The following is a 16,780-nucleotide window of genomic DNA, read 5'->3' on the forward strand; positions in this document are numbered from 1 at the left end:
CCTGGGCCCGGTCCCGCCCCCGGCCCCGCCCCCGCGGCGACCCGGCCCCGGAAGCGGCGGCGGCGGCGGCGGCGGTGGCGGCTGTCGCAGTGCGCGGCCGGAGCCAGCGGAGCCGCCGGCCCCAGCGGGCCGGGCCGGGCCGGCGCCATGAAGGGGAAGGAGGAGCGGGAGGGCGGCGCGGCGGGGACCGGGGCGGCGGGACCGGGCGCGGGGGGCGCGGGGGGCGGCAGCCCCGAGAAGAGCCACAGCGCGCAGGAGCACAAGGAGCAGGGAAACCGGCTCTTCGGCGGCCGCAAGTACCCCGAGGCCGCCGCCTGCTACGGCCGCGCCATCGTGAGTCCCTAACGGCACCCCCGCACCGGAGACCGACCCCCGGGACGGGACCCCTGCGGACGGGACTCCCCGGGCCTGGCCTGGATTCCCCACCCGGGAGGGGCGCCCCGCCCCCCTGCCCGGCATGGATCCCCCTCCCTGGGCCTGGCCTGCACCCCCCCCCCCTCGGGACGGGACCCCCTTGGCCTGGACACTGCCCCCCCCCGCCGCCCCGGGCCTGCACACCGGCCTCCAGGCCTGGCCTGGATCCCCCCCTCCCCGGGACGAGATAACCCCGGGCCTGGAACACCGTCCCCGGGCCCTGCCTGGACCCCTTCTCAGGACAGGACCCCCCTCGGCCTAGACCACCACCCCTGGGCCTGGATTCTCTTCCTAGGCCTGGAACCCCCCCACCTGGACGCAGCCCCTGGGCCCGGCCCCCTCCCTAGGCCTGGACAAACCCCCCCCCAGCCAGTCGACCAGGCCCCCTCCTGTATTCATACCCCCCCCCCAGAGCGTCCCCAGCCCGGGTTTGTCCCCTGCCACCTCCCCAGGCTGGACCTCGGTAGGGCAGAGCCGCTCTAGGGTAGAGGGGTCCAGCCCCCCCCCCCAGGCAGGGCGTAGTATTGGGGCCCCCGGGGAGGGGACACGGGCTGCCCCCATGGGGACGGGCCCCAGCGTGTCCCCAGTCCATCCCGGTGACTCCCCCCAGGCTGCAAGCCCAGGCTGGCACTCATGGCTCTCACCGGGGTGACGGCGGCGTTGCGCAGCCGGCTCACCAAGCCACCCTGTTGTTGTCACCCTGGCTGTCACCGCGGCGGGGGGAGGCGTGGGGGGTGTGGGGGGTCAGGGGGAGCGGGCGGTGGCCCTTCACTCCCCTAGGTCTGTCTCTCGCCTTGCAGAACCGCAACCCCTTGGTGGCCGTCTACTACACCAACCGAGCCCTCTGCTACCTGAAGATGCAGCAGCACGACAAGGCGCTGGCCGACTGCAAGCGCGCCCTGGAGCTGGACGGCCAGTCGGTGAAGGCTCACTTCTTCCTGGGCCAGTGCCAGATGAGATGGAGAATTACGACGAGGCCATCGCCAACCTGCAGAGAGGTGAGCCGGGAGGGCAGGGTGCCGGCGGCCCCGACTCCCACCGGGAAGGGCTCAGGAGGGGGAGAAGGAAGGCGGTACTCTGAGCTGCCCTTGACTATCCCCCAGCCTACAACCTGGCCAAGGAGCAGCGGCTGAATTTCGGGGACGACATCCCCAGCGCGCTGCGCATCGCCAAGAAGAAACGCTGGAACAGCATCGAGGAGAAACGCATCAACCAGGAGAACGAGCTGCACTCCTACCTGACCAAGCTGATCATGGCAGAGAAGGAGAGGTAAGGCGGGGTGGTGGCAGCACCCATAAAGGCGTTTTGGTTTTTTTTTTGGTGTCACCGGCTGTCACAGCTCTGCACGGTGCCTCTGCCTTCCTGAAGGAGAAGGCAGAGCCCCGCAGCCGGGAAGGGAGCTTTAATGCCCCTCCATCTGATCTCCCCGCTCTGTCCTAGGGAGCTGGCCGAGTGCCGGAAGACTCAGCAGGAGGAAAACGCGGACGAGAGCCGGAGCCGAGTTCAGCTGGCCAGCATCGAGGCCAAACACGTGAGCTGGAGGGGTCATGGGGGGCGCTCACGGAGGCTGGGAGGCTTCTTTGCCCCATCCTCAGCCCCGCACACTGCTGCGGCCGAGGGGGCTGCGGCTGCACAGGCGTAAACCAGGAACCCCCCCGGGGCAGAGCACAGCTTCTCAGCCTTCATTTTGTGGCTGGGGCTACTGTTGCAGGGCTTTTGTGTCCCTCCGTGACGGCTGTCCCTGTTCTGTCACCCTCCTGTCCCAGCCTGGCAGCCGGTTTGCGTTCCCCCCAGCTGCTGTACCTGTTGCCTCTCGGCCGCCTGTGGGTCTGGGTGCTGGCCCGGCCTAGGGGACTAATCCGAGATAAAAATAGCCCCACAAAGGAAGGTTATTTTTAAGCTGGATCACTCCTGCCACGCGCCTCAGCCTGGAGCCGGCCGGGGGCTGTGAAGGCAGAGGGGCCACCGAGGACCTACCACAGCCCCCATAGGGCAGGAGGCTTCAGGGCTGTCTCCCTGGGGACCTGTAGCCCCCCTAGTACTCAAGTCCTTCTCTTTCAGGACAAGTACCTGGCGGACATGGACGAGCTCTTCTCGCAAGTGGATGAGAAGAGGAAGGTGAGCGTGACCCGCCGTGTGCTCCCCTCTCTCCCCGTCCAGAGCTTAGCGCCATCAACCTGGTTTAGTCCGTGCTACCAACCCTTCCATCTTCCCCGCTTCCCCCTCTGAGCCGGTGCCACCTCCCAGCCCCTCCTCACCCAGCTCTGCTTCTCTCGAGCCAGAAGCGGGACATCCCTGACTACCTGTGCGGGAAGATCAGCTTTGAGCTGATGAGAGAGCCCTGCATCACGCCCAGCGGCATCACCTACGACAGGAAGGACATCGAGGAACATCTCCAGGTACCACCAGGCTGGGGACAGCAGGGGCTTCCCAGGACCTTGCCCGTAAAGTCCTCCCTGCCTGGGCGTGAAGGCAGCTGCCTGCCCAAAAAAAAAGCCTCCTTGGGTTTGGTCCCAGGAACCTGCCCGGGCAGGCAGGAAGGCGGCGGGCGCTGCCTGAAGCGGAGGCGGCTGTTGCAGCAGGTCTTGTGCCTCAACCCGCTCTCATGCTGCTGGGTGGCACCTTCAGAGGGGACGCTGTCCCTCTGTGCCGCTCTTTCCTTCCCCCCCCGGCAGACACGGGGATGCCTGGCTGCTGTGCCGTCACGGTGCTGGCCTCCTGGCTACCTGCCTGTGCCCCGGGGCCGAGGCTGGGCACGTGGAGTAACCGGTTCCGGGGCCATCTCCTCCCTTGCAGCGCGTGGGTCATTTCGATCCGGTGACGCGGAGTCCCCTGACCCAGGACCAGCTCATCCCCAACCTCGCCATGAAGGAGGTGATAGACGCCTTCATCTCGGAGAACGGCTGGGTGGAGGATTACTGAGGGGCCGAGGGGACCAACGCTGGCCGGTCCGGGACACCACCACCCCCACCACGTCCCCCACTACCCCGGTGGCACAGACGCCTCTCGCTGGGCTGGCACCATGCCTTACTCGCTCTCCGGCTCTTCCCCCTCTGCTCCGGGTGCCCAGAGACCCAGCGGTAGCACTGGGCCAGTCGCCATCTCCCCTTCCCGAGGAACCGCAGCGGCTTGGGCGAGCACGAAGCCTCCCTTCCGGGCTCCCTTCTCCACCAGCTCCTCGCAGACCACGGCACTGGGAGGAAGACCTGCCCTGGTGGTTTGGAGAAGGTTGGCTCCTCGCAGCGGCCTGGAAGGTCTCGCCGATGTCTTCATCGCCCAGAGAGCGGGGTCTCCCCCTCGGCTACGGCAGCTGACAATCCCCAAAGATCGCATCCTGCTCCGGGGAGGTGCCGCGAGGAGCTTGCCGGGACGAGCGCCTGGTGCTGGTCTGGCCCTGTCCCCTCCCCGTGTACATAGTCGTGTCCTCGTCCTTCCACCTCCTGCCTGGCCGGGGTCGGGGACCTCCTCGCTCCTGTAAATAGCCACTTGCTAGAGCGGGAGACCCAACGTTCCTGCTGCGGATGCCGACCCACCCTCTGGCTTTTTTCCTTGGAAACTGCTGCCCCCGAGGGCTGGAAGGGGCTGGTTTGCGCATCCCCTCGCCCGCCGGGACCGTGGTTCCCTGCAAACGACCGCCCGGGTTCAAGTTCTTCTTCCTTTGAATGAATTCCCTTTAAAAAAAACAAAAACAACAACAAACAAAAAAACCCCAAACACAAACAAAACCCAACCAACAGATCCAGGGCCGACTGTGACTCCGGCGGTTCGGTCGGCCAACAGCCTGCCTGGCTTTTGAGCGCCCTCTGGAAGTTTGCCGATGTCAATTAAAAAAATAAAATGAAATAAAATAATAAAATATATAAAAATAATAAAAAAAAAATTAAAAAAATCAGCAATAAATGTGGAAAAAAAAAAAAAAAAAGAGCCGGAGTGGTTCACGGCAGTGATCTCTGCGCCGGGCAGGCCACGTCCTGGCTGGGGAAGCGGTGCTATTCCATGAGGAGCGGGTTTGCCCGCGTTCCGGTAGCAGCGGGGTTGTAGGAATACACCGGGAGCTACGGCAGAACAACGACTTTAATCCAAAGGGGAGGGAAAAGACCAGTTAAAAAAAAAACAAAAAACACCCCAAAAAAACCCCAGAAGTTCTTCAGGCACTTGGTCCGGACACCAGTAAGTTGAGCGGGTACATCTGGTGCTGCTCTTGGTGGTGGCAGGAGCCGGAGCTGCCACCTCGGCTGGGACGATGGTGACACGTCCTCATCCTTCCCGGTTCTACCCCAGGAAAGTGGAGATGAAGACGCTGGTGTCCAGGTTGAGCGTGGCGTGCCACCAGCGGTCGGGGAAGTACAGGACCTGCCGGGAGAGAGCCGGGGGGGGGGTGTCTCCTATGGGCTCCAAGGGTGTCCAAGGGTGTCCAAGGGTCACCTCCACCCTCCCGAGGGGAGCAGAGACCCGGGGTGACACGGGGGCCGAGCTGGACTCACCTCCCCGGGGCGGAGGGTGCACTCCAGCGGCCGCTCTCCCGGTGGCAGCGTGGGGTAGGTGCGGTGGAGCCAGGCCAGCGTCGTCTCGTTGGGGTGGAAGTGGGGGGTTTTATCCGGGGGGTACAAAAACCAGCGCTGGAAAACACCCGGGGGGGGGGAGGGAAGGCACAACACACCCCCATTTCCCCTCTGGCTCAGCCCCGGGGGGGGGGGGGGGGGGGGGGGGGGCTTCCCTGTGTTTGGGGAGCACCCACTGGGGTCTTTTTTTGTCGTCCCCCCCCCCCAAAGGACTCGATTCTCACCTTCCTACCAAAGATCACCTCGGAGTAACCGGGGCCATGCCAGTGGAAGGGAACGCCGGAGCCAGAGCCTATGGTGGGACTGGGGGGGGTCAGTGTTGGGTAAGCCCCCCCCCCCCCCCCCCCCTCCAACCCCCCTCCCACCCCCCCGTGCCGATCCCACTGCCGCCGGCACCCACCTGCGATCCCGAAGCTATAGGCAGGGCTGGTTCCCGGGATGCGGAACGGAGGGGGCACATACCGCTGGAAGAGGGGGCCCCACTCGGTGAAGTTGTTGTCCCCGAAAAAGTAGAGGGTGTCTGGGGAGACAGGGAGAGGAAGATGGGGACGGTGACACACACACACACACACCCCCCCTCCCCCGAGGAGCTGGGGGTGGGGTACGGTGGTACCCACCGCTGCCCAGTCGGGCCGGATCCTGCGGCTTCAGCAGATGCTCCACGTACTCCTGGAAGGGCACGTCCACTGCGGGCAGGGGAGAGCTGGGGGCGGGGAGCCGTGCCGGTACCCCCGGGCAGACCCTCCCGGTACCCTTGGAAGGGGTGGTTACGGGGCCCGGTACACCCCCCCCACCCCCCGCAGCCTCACCTTTGCGGTAGGAGTAGGTGTTGGCCGTGCTGAGCCGCACCGGGAGGGCTCCGAAAGCCGCCAGCAGCTTCTCCCGGGTGCAGAGGGCACGGAAGACCTGGGGGGGGGGGAGGAACGGGAGAGCGGGGCCGGGATGGGCCGGGATGCAGCCGCCGCCGCTCCCGGGGACCCGGTGTGTCTCCCCATCCCTGGAACCCGCCCTCCCCCCCCCCTTATACCGGCACTCACCGAGTTGTCCGTGACTCCGCGGAGGATGACCGGCCGGGAGAAGGCGAACCTGAAGGGGATGGAGCACCGCACCGGGGTCCCGAGCGGGCGATCGCACCGGAACCGGCGCCAACCCACCCCCGGGGCCGTCCCCATCTCCCCCCGCCTCCCACAGGGGCACCGGAGCTGGCACCAACGCCCACCCCTCCTCCCCCCGTCCCCGGGACCTGCCACCCCTAATCCCTCGGGGGTCCCTCCCCGGGGACTCTCCGTGACCCTACCCCCGGCCCCGGTACCCCCTCCCCCGCCCCGAGGAAAGCAGCCGCCCGTACCGCTGCAGGAAGAGAGAGTAGGTGAGGGAGGCGTCGGCCCGCTCCACGGTGCACCGCTCCTCCTCCGGCACCGCGCCCGCCAGCCTGCAACAGGAGGCTCCGCTCGGCACCGGCACCGGGACCGGCACCGACCGCCCAGCGCCCCCCGGGCCTTACCATCCGCCGTCCAGCGGGTCGGTGCAGGCGGCGGGCCGGGCCCAGGCCAGCGGCAGCAGCAGCGAGAGCAGCCGCCGCACCGCCGCCATGGAGGAACCGGACCGGCGCCGGTACCGGGGCCGCCGGAGGACTACGCTTCCCGGCAGCCACCGCGGCACGAGGTGACGCGGCGCACCGCTATTGGCTGAGAGCAGCGCTATGGATGCAGGCAGGGGTCACGGCTTAAAGGGGCTACGCCTTAAAGCGGCCACAGAGAGGTGGGCCCCACAGACTCCTAAGGCGCCGTGGGGCAGGGACCCCCGGCCGGGGCGGGGGCCAGGACCAAGCGCCCCCCCGGGCTCCGAGCCCGCCCCGAGGGCTGCTGCAAGCAGGTTAAGCAAAGACAAGAGGCAGGGCTCGGTTCAACTGTTCTGTTTTAATCCAGTACAAAAGGGCCGGGCAGGGGGCTGGGGGGGGGGGGGGCACGCAGGGCCCCTATTTACACAAAAATAAATAGAGGGAGGGAGGTGTGGGGAGGGAGGACAGGCAGGACCCCCTGCCCGACCTGCCCACCCCTGCCTATCCCCAACCTGGCTGCCGTCTCGGGGGCTCAGGTGTACTCGCAGAGGTGGCCGCAGCCGGCAGGGCAGTGGGAGCTGGTCTCCAGCCACTTCATGATGTGCTGGAGGTGGCCACCGTGGCTACAGCCCTGGCACCAGACGAAGAGTCCCTTCACCACGTGGTGACAGACGGCACACATGCTGGCACACTGCCGACACCTGCGCCGGAGAGAAGGGGGTGAGCCCTAGAGCCTTTGGAGGGGGGCAACGAGGGGGGGGAAGCGGGGGCCACCAACCCCATCCTCCTGCCCCCTGCAGCCCCCTCCGGGGCTCCCCTCGGTGACCAGAAGGTGGTCCCCATCACCTCCCTGCCCTCACCGGTCGCAGATCCAGCCCCGGTTGCTCATGGGCCTCTTGCAGTTGCTGCAGTTGACGTGGAGGGTGGTGGAAGCCTGGTTGAGGCAGTTGATGGCACGGCACGTGCTCAGCTTGATCACCTCGTTGGAGATGTTCCAGAGCTGGAAACGCTGCAGCAGGTCGATGTAGGACGTGTACCAGTGCTCCTGGGGACGGGAACAGACAGCTGAGCCCCCACAGCCCCCAAAATTCTCCCTGGGATCCCAACCCCACATCCCAAAGGCAGTGGGGGAACTGTGGGGCTGGGAAAGAGACGTCCTTCCTCAAATCAACGGGCCAGGGCCACTTCCCCGCTGTGGACACCACCACAGGTCCCTGCTGGGACTGGTGGTAGGGCAGCCAGCCAGGTACCGGGGGTCCTGGAGCTGCCCACCCCATGTTACAGCGAGCCTGGAGGGGCTGGAGGAGAGGAGAAGCTCCCAGAGCCCAGGTGGGATCCCATCGCGTTGGGACACACCACCTCTGGGTCCCACCGAAGTGTCCTACCACATCTCGTGGGGTTGAAACCAGCACCGAAGGGAAGGTTTCAGCTACTACGCAGGTGGGAAGGGGCTTCCCGGGCTCTACCTGGGTCTGCTCATCGATCTCCTTGCGGATGCGGTCTCCCAGCACGATGAGGACGGACACGGCCGTCTGCACGTCCCCCTGCTCGGCGTAGAAGAGGAGCGTGTCCCGCACGATAGGATTGAAGAAGTCGGAGGGCAGGCGGTTCTCGTAGAGCGAGTGGGAGATGGAGATGAGGGAGAAGGACTCCACGGGCGTCAGGGACACCGTCTCGGCCTCGTTGCCGCTGACGTGAGGGGAGTCAGCCTTGTCTTGCAGGTGGTCCAAGGCCGACGGGTTGTCAACGATTTCATGGCGCAGGGGGAAGGCTTCTTGGGGAAGGCTGTATTCCTGCTCCTCAGCTGCGTGGAGAGCGGGAATGAGCAGGGAAGGCCAGGAGAAAATCCAGCTGCGTGTTTGGGGCAGGCAGCACCTCTCAGCACCAACCGCGCACTCACCGTGTGGATTCTCATGATCCATCATATACAGGTCATCCTCATCCGCTTCCACGTCTCCCAGCAGATAGTCCGCAGGGACGTCGCTGCCCTCCGTCTCCTCATTGTCTGCGTCCCCAGGGAGAGAGAAATCAGCTCATTCCCCTCGGGCACACAACCCCCATCTCCTGCCCCAGGCTGTGTCCCAGCAGCTCAGCTTCCCACCGCAGCCACATTCCTGTCACCCGCAGCCACCACTGTGGGGGGACACTGGGGTAGAATGTCCTTCTGCAACGCCCTGGGGCTCAGCGTGCTTCACCTGGGGGCCACAGCAGGTCTAATCCCCCCAATTTACAGCGTAAATTTACCAGTTTATCCCATATCAGGGCCATCTGCAGGTGAGGAGGGGGGGAGCTGCAGGACTGGGGCTCTGCCTGCCCCGGAAACGTTACCCTCGTTGTTGATCAGGGTGGAGGAGGAATCCATGAGGATGTTTTCCGTGCGGCTTTCTCCTTTGCTGCGGTCCAGTCTCGACTCGCTGCCCAGCCCAGAGGGGATGTCCTTCAGGTTAAAGCTGGGAAAGAAGCCAAATTTAACAAGTCACAGAAGTTTACAGCCTCCGTTCTCGCCGGCAAAACAGTCTCCAGTTGCGATTTGAGTGATGGAACGCGAGACACGGCCATTTCCCCGAGAGCGCAGAAGTCAGCTGTCCCCACATCGTAACTTAAAAATAAAGATATATCGCAATTGTTAACCGAGTGTTAACACCGAGCCTGGTGTCTCTGCACAGGCACTGCAAAGGTCTCCCTAAAGGATTTCAGAGCCGAGGGCAGGCTCTTGCCTCCATCCCTTGGTATCTACCTCCACCTCAGAGGAAGCAAACGGGAGCTGCCTCGCTACACGCTGCTCTGCTGTTCGTTAAGCATCGCCGCTCGCAGGCGTCACCGAGAGAGAAAAGGAAGGGAAGGGAAGGGGGTTGAAGCGGAGCTGGGCTCTTCAGCTTGCTGCCTGCGGTTTCCGTCAGCGTCAGACAGTGACCTGCCTGGACGCGGAGCTGGGTCAAGGAGAGGGTTTTGTTTGATGTTATGTGTGTCTTCACCAGGAACCTGGCCCTGCGAGGTCTGAACAGCTAATTTGGAGTCCTCGGCCCTCACTTTTCTATGTCACTGAGAAGAGGAAAAACAAGTTTTCCTGCTTCATCAGCCCAGGATGGGGCTGTCCGCGCCGAAGCTGCTCTCAGAGCCTGGCTGTCCTCTCCCTTTCAAAGGCAGAAGACCTCTCCGCACCAGCGGCTCCAGCAGCAGGACAGGGGTCCTCCACCCCCACCCCTCGTCACAATCACTAATTAAATAACTGCAAAGATGACACCAGCCCCACCACAGCTTCAAACTTTGTTTTAAGGCAGAAAGGGAGCAGTGTAGAAGCCTGCATGGCTCAAGGCCAGGCTGGCCGCTTGCTTTTCATACCCACACAAAAAACGTCTGCCTTCAAACGATGCCAACCTGCAAACCGGTGTGGCCTGAGGCTGGTGGAGAGCCGTCCCTGTTCCCAGCCCAGCCGAGGAGCTGTCACCACCCTCCCGGAGCCACCCCAGCCATCGCTGGGGCTCCGGCATCCCTTACCTGTTCATGAGCGGGAGGGCGGTGCTGCCTTTCCCCATGCTGTGATTGAGGTTGGTGGACGACACGGTGCCGAGGCTGGAATAGATAATCCGCAGCATCGTCCACGTTTGAGCCACCTACGGGAGAGACAGCCACGGTCAGACCTCACTGAATTTCACTGAATTTTTAGAGTTGCAAGGGACCATAAAGATCATCCAGTCCAACTCCCCTGCTGAAGCAGGATTGCCCAGAGCGTCTCAGAGCATGTTACTCAGGGCTGCATCCAGGCGGGTCTTGAAAATCTCCAGAGAAGGGGACTCCACACCCTCCCTGGGCAGCCTGTTCCAGGGCTCTGGCACCCTCACCGTGAAGAAGTTTCTTCTCATATTTGAGTGGAACCTCCTATGTTCCAGCTTGTGCCCGTTGCCCCTCGTCCTCTCACTGGCAACCACTGAAAAGAGTCTGGCCCCCTCCTCCTTCAACCCACCCTTTAGATACTTATAAGCATTGATAAGGTCTCCCCTCAGCCTTCTCTTCTCCAGGCTAAAGAGTCCCAGCTCTCTCAGCCTTTCTTCATAAGGGAGATGCTCCAATCCTTGAATCATCCTCGTTGCCCTTCGCTGGACTCTTTCCAGTAGTTCCCTGTCCCTCTTGAATCGAGGAGCCCAGAACTGGACGCACTATTCCAGTTGTGGCCTCACCAGTGCAGAGTAGAGGGGGAGAATGACTTCCCTCGACCTACTGGCCACACTCTTCCCTATGCAGCCCAGGATTCCACTGGCCTTCCTGGCCACAAGAGCACACTTCTTGCTCATTGTCATTTTGCTGTCTACTCAGCAAACTTTTGCTACTACTAGCTAAAAAACTTTTGCAAACTTTTGCTACTACTAGCACTACTTTTGCTACCTCCTCAGGCCAAAAACCAGGCCCCGTGCAGCCACCTGCCTGGCCACAAACTCCCATCACCGGCCCGTCTATGGAGCTGGGCAAGGTCTCAGGGTGGTCATGTTTCTGGGCAACGATCTGCCCTTCTTTTAGACAACAGCGGTATGGGTTTGGAACCAGGTGGAGGTAGACCTTTCGGGAAGAGCCAGATGGAAAGCTGCCATCCAGCTTGGGTGACAGGCCTCATCCTGACAGTACCTTGTGGGATAGAGTGCACTCTCAGCAAGTTTGCTGATCACACCAAGCTGCGTGGGGTGGTCAACACGCTGGAGGGAAGGGATGCCATCCAGAGGGACCTGGACAGGCTGGAGAGGTGGGTCTGTGTGAACCTCATGAAGTTCAACCAGGCCAAGTGCAAGGTCCTGCACCTGGGATGTGGCAATCCCAGGCACAACTACAGGTTGGGTGAAGAACAGCTGGAGAGCAGCCCTGAGGAGAAGAACTTGGGGGTGTTGGTGGATGAGAAGCTCAACATTCACCGGCAACGTGCGCTGGCAGCCCAGAAAGGCCCCTGCACCCTGGGCTGCATCCCCAGCAGCGTGGCCAGCAGGGCAAGGGGGGAGGATTCTGCCCCTCTGCTCCGCTCTGAGGAGACCCCACCTGGAGTACTGCCTCCAGCTCTGGGGCCACCAACAGCAGAAGGACACGGAGCTGTTGGAGTGGGGCCAGGGGAGGCCACGGAGATGCTGGGAGGGCTGGAGCCCCTCTGCTGGGAGGACAGGCTGAGAGAGTTGGGGGGGTTCAGCCTGGAGAAGAGAAGGCTCCGGGGAGACCTCAGAGCCCCTTCCAGTCCCTCAAGGGGCTCCAGGAAAGCTGGGGAGGGACTCTGGATGAGGGAGGGGAGCCCTAGGAGGAGGGGGAAGGGTTTGACACTGAAAGAGGGGAGATGGAGATGAGATGTGGGGAAGAACTTCTTTGCTGTGAGGGTGGTGAGAGCCTGGCCCAGGTTGCCCAGAGAAGCTGTGGCTGCCCCATCCCTGGAGGGGTTCAAGGCCAGGTTGGAGGGGGCTTGGAGTAACCTGGTCTGGTGGGAGGTGTCCCTGCCCTGGGCAGGGAATTGGAATTTGATGTTCTTTAAGATCCCTTCCAACCTAAACCGTTCTATGATTCTACCTTTCAACCTCAGCACCTGCACCGAGAGTCTCCAGCCTAGCTCTCACCTGGTTGCGGTCCAAGCCCTTGGCCACCTTGGCATTGTGGTCGCAGAGCTCGGCCAGGGGCCTGCCGGCCAGCGCGTACTGCTTGGCGGTGTGCACGAACCAGTCCATGCTGCCGCTCTCCACGTCCGTCTCGAAGACACTGAGGGCACTGGAGGAGGAGATATACTCGAACTGCTCCGTGGGGTCCAGCTTGCGCTTGAAGAAGATGGGGTGACGCCGGTCCCCGATGTAGGGCTTGCGGTTGGAGTCGGAGGAGATGAGGCTCTCTTTGGCGGCGAAGGCCAGGTCTCCATAGAGGCTGTAGCACAGTCCCTCGGGGTTAGCCCGGTCGATGGGCTGGCTGGCATCCTTGAAGATGTGCTGGTAGAGGGTGCTGTCCTTGGAACCCGACAGGAGGAAGTAGGGGTCATGGAGGTGGCGCCACACGATGCCCGTGGTGACGTCCTTGTGCTCCTCGAACATGGCGGAGGGGATGAAGGGACGCCGCACGTCCCAGACGTAGATGTTGTGGTCCACCATCATGGAGCAGGTGGCAATGTGGTGCTTGCACTCCGGGCGCCACTTCACCCGGGCCACCGAGGCGATGGTCTGCACGCAGTAGATCTCCTTCGCCCGCGTGGTGTTCATGTCCCACACCTTCACCATCTTATCCCGGCCACCTGTTGCCAGCCAGCCCCTGGGAGAAGGATGGAGAAACATGGTGAGACACCAGCTTGTGCCAGGACCGGTGCCCGTTCACCTCTCCTGTCCCGCCCCGGGCACAGAAACACTCACAACACGGATGTGACCACATCCACGCCAAGGGGAAGCAGCTGGGCTGCAATCACATCCTCCCACACACTACCCTAACGCCTCCACTCTCCAACAACCAGGTCAGGCAACACCCCTCCTTTCCGCTCCTGTTTAAGAGCCACGCTCTTCTGAAGGGCTCCCAGCCAGACCAGTTCCCCCCACCTCTGGTTTCCGCTTGCTGGGGAGAGCAGAGAGGAAAAAGGCCAGTTTGAACATATTTCAGCGCCTCTCGTGAGGAGTCAGAGCGCTGCCTGGAAGGGATTGAGACAGGAGCGGCGGCAAAGGGACCCACACACCACAACAACTGTTTACAGCCGCATCCCGGCTGCCCCCAGGGAAAGGCAGGAGGAAAACGTGATCACACAAAAGCCACCGTGTCCCAGAGCAGCCGTGCAGCGCCTTCCCCGAGATGAGCACTGGAGCGAGAGGCCGCGCTGACACAGGCAGCAAGACAGCAGCTTGCTGAACCCCGCCATTAACCATCCAGTGCCTCAGAACCCCCCAACTGGTCAAAAAACCCCAAACCAAACCCACCTCAACTCACCCCCAAATCCTCAAGCAATAATTGCTCCCATCTTCCAGCAGCAGCTCAGCCCCTGACACAAAAGGGCCAGGGTTTCAGAGACCCTGCTTTCATCCCCCAAAAGGTCCTAACCCCGTTTTTAGGGTCTCCCTTGTCTCTGCCAAGGCAGGGTCTGGCCCTGCACATACCTGTCCTCCGGGTGCCAGTCGCAGCAGAAGACGGGCCCGTTGTGGGCTGTGAACATCCTCTCATAGCGATCCGGCCGGCGGATGTCCCACAGCTGCACGTTCCCGTTCTCAAAGGTGGCGGCGAAGGTGAAGTAGTCCCTGATGCTGAACTGGACATCACGCACGCTCTCCGACTGGCCTGAGCAGGGACAGAAGTTGAAATCTGATGGGACAGAGCTCCGGCAAAGCTAAAAAAAAAAAACCACTGGAAGAGCCATGGGGGTCACCAGGCCAGAAAGAAGGGGAAACAGGGAGTGACATGGCCACTTTCCACCTCCCATGCAGAGCCAGCCCACTGCTGAATGGCAAAAAAAAGCACCAAAAAAACCTCTCAGCTCCCTTCCTGCTTGCTCTGGGCATCTTGCCCTGAGCAAACCCTCCTCCTGGGCACGGGCAAAGGGCAAAGCCCCCAACCTCCACCTCGCACTGGGACAGGGGGACAAGAAACAGCCCACATTCCTACCAGAGAAGGTGCTGACAGAGTCCTTCTTGCGCAGGTCGAAGCATTTCATGTAGCCATCCTGGGAGCCGCTGAGGAGCATGTAGACCTCGGTGGGGTGGAAGCAGACCTTGTTGACGGTGCGCTTGTGTTCGGTGAAGAGCTGGTCCTGCTTGTTGCGGGACGGCTTGCCCAGGTTCCAGGTGACGACCACACCGTTGGTGGCGGCGGTGGCCAGCAGGTTCTCGTCCATCTGGTGCCACACCACGTCTGCGCAGCTGAAGTTCAAGGAAGGTTTGCGGCCGACACGGAGGTTCAGCTTCTCCACAAACTGGTCCTCCTCGATGGAGTAGATCTTGAAGATGTTGCGGCCGGCCACCACCACCTGGGCGGCATCACGGCACACGCTGATGGCATTGGCGGGGGCATCCAGGTGGCAGAACATGGTCCGTCCCGTGAGGGCGTTGCCCCCCAGGGCCGTGGTGACCCTGGCCATTTTCTCCATGGCTGTCCTCGGGGCGCACTCCCCTCTCCAGGAGCTGGCTCGGAGGCTCGCGTCCCCACAGGCTGCATTCACGCTCGCGCGGCCGCCCTGCTCCACCTCAGCCAGAGCTGGGAAGGGACAGGCTCAGTTCCCGCAGCTCCTGGCAGTCCCAGGTGGCTTCGACTGCAGCTTTTTGTGGCCACATCAACAGGCTGCAGAGGTGAGAGGCCACAGCCTGGTTGCTGTCTGTGGTGAGAGACACAGCCCCACGTCAGGCTTCTAATCCTGCTGCCGTCTGTAAATCCCTCTCAAGGAGACCTTGAAAACCTTTTCTGGGTTTCTTGTTCCCTGCTCAGTTCAATCCCCTTAGATGCTCTGCTGACGAGACCGATGGTGACGCTACAGGGACTCGACTACAGCAACGCGGACTGAGGTGAGAGGCGTCTCCAGCAAGAGGCTGGGTGAAATGAGGCCACGGTCATCTCCACAGGGCAATCCCTGCGCCCCAAACCCCTGCAAACACCACAGGCAAGGGTTCACTCTGCTTCTCTAGTGAGGAGGGCGGGCAGCAGCAGCTCCCCCTGCCAGCCACAGGAGCCCATCCCTGTCCCAGGCCCAGAGTGCCAGGGGCTGGCAGCTCTCCGGGGCCAGCATGGCTGCCTGGGGGTTGCAGGGTCTCTGAGGGCACCCACAGGCTGGCTCCCCCTGAGCCAGGCCCTCCTGCTCCTACACCCTGCCTTCGCCAGGAGGCCCAGCCCCGCTCACAACCCATGTTCCCCCCACTCCTCACGGCACAGTCCTGACCCACAGACACCCCCCTAGGGCCTCCTCAGAGCACCTCAGCTCCCCAGAGCCCCCTAAGAGGTCCTTCCTGCCCCTCAGGGCCTCCCCAGGGTCCCCCTCAGAGCCGACTCCCATCCCACAGTCCACTCAGAGCACCCTTCCACCTCTCAGGGCCTCCTCAGTGTCCCCTCCCGCCCCTCGGGACCCCCTCCAGGCACCCTCCCCCGCCTCGGGACCCCCTCCAGGCACCCTCCCCCGCCTCGGGACCCCCTCCAGGCACCCTCATAGCCCCTCAGAACCCTCTCATAGCCCCTCAGGACCCTCTCACAGCCCCTCAGGGCCCCCTCATAACCCTCTCATAGCCCCTCAGAGCCTCCTCAGGACCCTCTCACAGCCCCTCAGGGCCCCCTCATAGCCCCTCAGGGCCTCCTCAGAACCCTCTCATAGCCCCTCAGGGCCTCCTCAGAACCCTCTCATAGCCCCTCAGGGCCTCCTCAGAACCCTCTCATGGCCCCTCAGGACCCCCTCCCACCCCACAGCCCCCTAAGGCTCCTCTCCCACCCCACAGCCCCCTAAGGCTCCTCTCCCGCCCCTCAGCCCTCCCTGCCGCTGCCGGCCAGGCCACCTCCGCGGCGGCGTTGCCGGTGCCGTACCCGTTGCCGGTGCAGCCCCGCCGGCAGCTCGGGCCCAGCAGGCCCCGCCGGCCGCCGCCGCCGCCACGGAAACAGCCGCCGCCGCCACGCCCCTCTTCCGCCGCGTCACGCCCACTTCCGCCGCCGCGGCCCACAGGCCACGCCCACTTCCAGCCCCCATGGCACGCCCCCGAGTCAGGCCCCGCCCCTGGACCAAGCCCCGCCCCCGAGGCAGGCCCCGCCCCCGGCACGGAGCAGGGAGGCGAGGAGGGGGGGACGGGACGTGGGGGTGCGGGGGGGGAAAATGGGGGTGTCGAGGGGGGATATGGGGTGAACTGGGGGTGGGGGTGCCGGGGGGGACGTGGGGTCCAGGGCCGGGGGGAAAATAGGGGGTGTCGGGGGGGGAAATGGGGGTGTCGAGGGGGAGATATGGGGTGAATTGGGGGTGCAGGGGGAAAATGGGGTGTCGGGAGGGATATGTGGGGGATTGGGGGGATATGCCAGGGAGACGGGGGGTGTAGTGGGGGGGTGCAATGGGGAAATGGGGGTGTCGAGGCGGGGATATGGGGTGAATTTGGGGGTGGGGGTGCCGGGGGGATGTGGGGTCCGGGGAGGTGGGGGTGAGGGGGAAAATGGGGGTGTCAGGATGGGATATGGGAACTGGGGGGGATGATGAGGGGATGTGGGGTGCAGTGTGGGGATGCGATGGGGAAATGGGGGTGTCGAGGCGGGGATATGGGGTGAATTGGGGGGGATGACGAGGGGACGTGGGGTGCAGTGT

At 63.5% G+C, this 16,780-nt stretch overlaps 3 protein-coding genes across 4 annotated transcripts; 1 reads left to right on the top strand and 2 right to left on the bottom strand.

Annotated features, from left to right (window-relative positions):
* The first annotated feature begins 147 nt into the window (after positions 1–147).
* On the top strand, positions 148–4,240 carry STUB1 (STIP1 homology and U-box containing protein 1). Its single transcript, XM_074167714.1, is given in 8 exon segments — positions 148–333; positions 1,215–1,365; positions 1,368–1,412; positions 1,518–1,683; positions 1,855–1,945; positions 2,476–2,532; positions 2,697–2,813; positions 3,211–4,240. Coding segments are annotated over 8 exon segments (939 nt in total). The 3' UTR covers positions 3,337–4,240.
* A 446-nt stretch (positions 4,241–4,686) lies between these two features.
* On the bottom strand, positions 4,687–6,569 carry JMJD8 (jumonji domain containing 8). Of its 2 annotated transcripts, none has more exons than XM_074167717.1 (9): positions 6,481–6,569; positions 6,325–6,408; positions 6,014–6,062; positions 5,786–5,882; positions 5,594–5,662; positions 5,377–5,496; positions 5,201–5,268; positions 4,899–5,033; positions 4,687–4,767 (listed from the first exon to the last, which is right to left on the bottom strand). In XM_074167717.1, exons 1-9 carry the CDS (start codon positions 6,567–6,569, stop codon positions 4,687–4,689), a joined length of 792 nt encoding a protein of 263 aa, XP_074023818.1. The 2 variants fall into 2 exon arrangements, with proteins under 2 accessions (XP_074023818.1, XP_074023817.1); XM_074167716.1 differs by having other exon boundaries at positions 6,274–6,408.
* Positions 6,570–6,877: 308 nt separating this feature from the next.
* On the bottom strand, positions 6,878–16,113 carry WDR24 (WD repeat domain 24). Its single transcript, XM_074167715.1, has 10 exons — positions 16,021–16,113; positions 14,125–15,097; positions 13,623–13,800; positions 12,120–12,795; positions 10,036–10,151; positions 8,866–8,987; positions 8,438–8,542; positions 8,004–8,341; positions 7,398–7,582; positions 6,878–7,238 (listed from the first exon to the last, which is right to left on the bottom strand). Exons 2-10 carry the CDS (start codon positions 14,603–14,605, stop codon positions 7,070–7,072), a joined length of 2,370 nt encoding a protein of 789 aa, XP_074023816.1. The 5' UTR covers positions 14,606–15,097; positions 16,021–16,113; the 3' UTR covers positions 6,878–7,069.
* Positions 16,114–16,780: the final 667 nt, after the last annotated feature.

Source organism: Numenius arquata, unplaced genomic scaffold (assembly GCF_964106895.1).
Source record: "Numenius arquata unplaced genomic scaffold, bNumArq3.hap1.1 HAP1_SCAFFOLD_1442, whole genome shotgun sequence".
NCBI classification, from domain to species: Eukaryota; Metazoa; Chordata; class Aves; order Charadriiformes; family Scolopacidae; genus Numenius; species Numenius arquata.

Bases quoted from the DNA above. Each gene is read 5' to 3' on its own strand.
- JMJD8 (XM_074167716.1), bottom strand. From the start codon at position 6,569: ATGGCGGCGGTGCGGCGGCTGCTCTCGCTGCTGCTGCCGCTGGCCTGG. The intron at 5,883-6,013 runs GTGAGTGCCGGT...CCCCCCCCCCAG, and splicing joins GCGGAGTCACGGACAACTCG to GTCTTCCGTGCCCTCTGCAC. The intron at 5,663-5,785 runs GTGAGGCTGCGG...CCCTGCCCGCAG, and splicing joins CACCTACTCCTACCGCAAAG to TGGACGTGCCCTTCCAGGAG.
- WDR24 (XM_074167715.1), bottom strand. From the start codon at position 14,605: ATGGAGAAAATGGCCAGGGTCACCACGGCCCTGGGGGGCAACGCCCTC. The intron at 8,988-10,035 runs GTAAGGGATGCC...CTTCTTTCCCAG, and splicing joins GCCCTCCCGCTCATGAACAG to CTTTAACCTGAAGGACATCC. The intron at 7,239-7,397 runs GTGAGGGCAGGG...TCTCCGGCGCAG, and splicing joins CGGGGCTGGATCTGCGACCG to GTGTCGGCAGTGTGCCAGCA.